Here is a 3,055-nt window from a genome sequence, read left to right as displayed (position 1 = left end):
TCATAATAGTACACTAATGGTTCCCTACACCACCCCTCAGGTGCAGCTGCAGCAGGCTTGGGTGACATGATGACTATGGGGTGCACAATAAACTAACACTCACAGAATGAGTATGGGCTGCACAATAAGCTACCTCTCACAAGATTAGTAATAAAGAAACATTAATTTTTTGGGTAGGGTGACTGAAACTCATCCTGGGGTAAAAATGTTTATTTAAATTTATTATAGTTAAATGAATTTAGTAAATTATTCCATATATTGTATTATAAGTGAATTGACACTAAACTATAAATGATACTAATAAGGTTTTAAAAATGAAAAACAGTAAAAATCCTTCATGTAAGATATGGAAGTTGAAAAGTAAATTAACTGTAAACTAAATTATAAACTGTAGACATAATATAAAGTATTATAAGTAAAATACCTATAAACTACCAAATAATAAGGTGTAAGGAACCATTTCTATTGTTTGTCCTTTTTTACCTGTTTCCTCAGGTATTTTAAAATTCCCATTCCGTTGTTACTACACTGTTTTCCTGGTGTAGTTCCCTGTGGTTCAAATTTTACTACTTGTACTTCTTGCTGTTTCTGAATGATTGCTAATGGTAGCCCTTGTTGCACCTGCGGAACTTTTTGTAAATGTTCCACCTGCGGAACTTTTTGTACTTGTTGAATTTCTTGCACCTGCGGTACTTTTTGGACTTTATGCACCTGCTGCACTTGTAGCTCGTCAGGATTTTTTTCCAGGGCATTATCGCTATCACCTTCTGATCCTAATGTAAGTTTATCTGCATCAAGCTTCCTTGTGCGTGCTGGAAAAAAAATAAAAATAAAAAATAAAAAATTTTGAAATGGAAGATCCTGTGTAACAAATTTAATCAGTTACTATGATCGAGCCGCAGAAATTTTACAGGAAAGATATGGTTGGGTTGACTGCATCTATCTGGACCTAAAAAAGGCATTCAACAGAATTCCACATAAGAGTTTGTTCTGGAAACTGGAACATATTGGAGGGGTGACAGGTAAGCTTCTAACATGGATTAAAAAATTTCAAACTGATAGAAAAATGAGGGCAGTAATCAGAGGCAATGTATTGGACTGGAGAAATGTCACGAGTGGAGTACCACAGGGTTTAGTTCTGGCATTCATGGATAAATAATAAATAAATTGTTCATGATTTTTTTAGACAAAAGCTAGAATATGCAGCAGTTGTATGGTGCCCATATCTTAAGAAGTACATGTACAAACTTGAAATGATACAAAGACGTCATGGGTGTCATAGGGGCCCCAGCACACTGGTTTGCTAAAGGGCCCTTAATGCTGTCGAGACCTTATGGGCCCTTGGACCCATTACGTTAAGACATAGTGCTGTATTGGGCCACACACTTTTTGCCATATACATCAACGACAGAGATGATTGAATTGAAATTATATATATATATATATATATATATATATATATATATATATATATATATATATATATATATATATGTATATATATATATATATATATATATATATATATATATATATATATATATATATACATATATATATATATATATATATATATATATATATATATATATATATATACATATGTATATATATATATATATATGAGAGAAAATAATAGGTGGTGATATACTTATATATTATGTGAACTACTTACACAAAAAGAAGTTAGTGGTGAAGATCTTCTTGTCCTCTTCTTGTATTACGTTGTTTGGTAGGATACCATGTGTCACCCGTGCTGGTCCTTTCTTGTAATAGATAACGATTGATTCATACCCACAGCCACGCAGATATGTTAGCTGAAAAGCAAATAATATTTAAACAATAACACTATCTGGGAAAATGCAACAAAATAAATGTTTGAAGCATAGCTGGGCATGTGCAATAGAACCCATAATAGAATCACAATACCAGAAATACATATCTTTGATATCCCCAGAGTCAAAGTTATTCTGTGTAAATACTCTATGCAAATAAAGGGACCTTGTCTATGGAACTCACTCGCTAACAAATTTAAAAACTGTCCAACTTCTGCCATTTTAAAAAATAAAACCAAAAAGTACCTAAATTTTTTCTTGATAGTTTCCTAACTAGTGTATTAAACTCGCACTGTATCTTATGAAATCCAATGCCAGAATATATGTGCCTAAACCATACAACTTTTCCATTGTAATCATTGCTATCACCTTATATCATGATTGTTATATTGAATGCATATCTTACTATATTATACCTTGAAATATTCCTCAAATTATGCTACAATTTATATGTTGATAACCCTCAAATTTTACTTTAATGTACATAGTAATCTTTGTGATACTTTCTTACAATGTACCAGCCAATTTTTTCCATTTAAGCTTTAAATTGCCTATTTAAAATTATCTGTTAGATTAAGGACCTGCCCAAAACACTATGTGTGCTAGTGGCTTTACAAGAATGTAAAAACATCAATGCTATGTACTCTCATAATCCCAGTGTGCTATCTTGTATATAAATAAATAAACAAATAGTATGTAAGTACTGTACAGCATTATTCATGTTGATTCTATACCTTATCAAGCAAGTTCAGCATAAGAAGAATACAAATGAATACAACAGATGTAGACAAACTTCAATACCTGATTTTCAATCCTTCGTAGAACCCGGCTTGCTGTATTTCGTTCTAAAGCCTTCTTGCCTTTAAGTAGAAAACGGGCTTCCTCTTCTTTCTTCATTAATTCTCTACTGTTTCGGAAGTCACACTGGCAGAACTTGCAAACATTGCTTCGGACATGCACACATTGTTTGCAGTTTGTGCATCTCCTCAAGAATTTTCCCTGAAGACCGGAAGGAAATAGTTTCTAATAAAATACTTATATTCAAATGACCTATGCTGCAAAAATTATAAGTTAAATTGTTGTTAAAATGTACTACAGTAATTAAATATATTATTTAAATTATGAAATAATCTACATTAACACTAGTGAGAGCAATGTTAAAAATTTTATGACTGCATCTGGAAATAACTTTAATTTTGGATGTGATTAACCATGCTGTA

At 31.8% G+C, this 3,055-nt stretch overlaps 1 protein-coding gene across 1 annotated transcript; it reads right to left on the bottom strand.

Moving 5' to 3' along the window:
• Positions 1-400: 400 nt before the first annotated feature.
• LOC138368761 (uncharacterized) lies at positions 401-2,838 on the bottom strand. Its single transcript, XM_069331476.1, has 3 exons — positions 2,637-2,838; positions 1,676-1,817; positions 401-812 (listed from the first exon to the last, which is right to left on the bottom strand). The coding sequence occupies exons 1-3, from the start codon at positions 2,730-2,732 to the stop codon at positions 463-465; spliced, it is 588 nt and encodes a 195-aa protein (XP_069187577.1). The 5' UTR covers positions 2,733-2,838; the 3' UTR covers positions 401-462.
• Positions 2,839-3,055: the final 217 nt, after the last annotated feature.

Source organism: Procambarus clarkii, chromosome 26 (assembly GCF_040958095.1).
Source record: "Procambarus clarkii isolate CNS0578487 chromosome 26, FALCON_Pclarkii_2.0, whole genome shotgun sequence".
NCBI classification, from domain to species: domain Eukaryota; kingdom Metazoa; phylum Arthropoda; class Malacostraca; order Decapoda; family Cambaridae; genus Procambarus; species Procambarus clarkii.
This window is presented reverse-complemented; position numbering and strand designations above follow the sequence as displayed.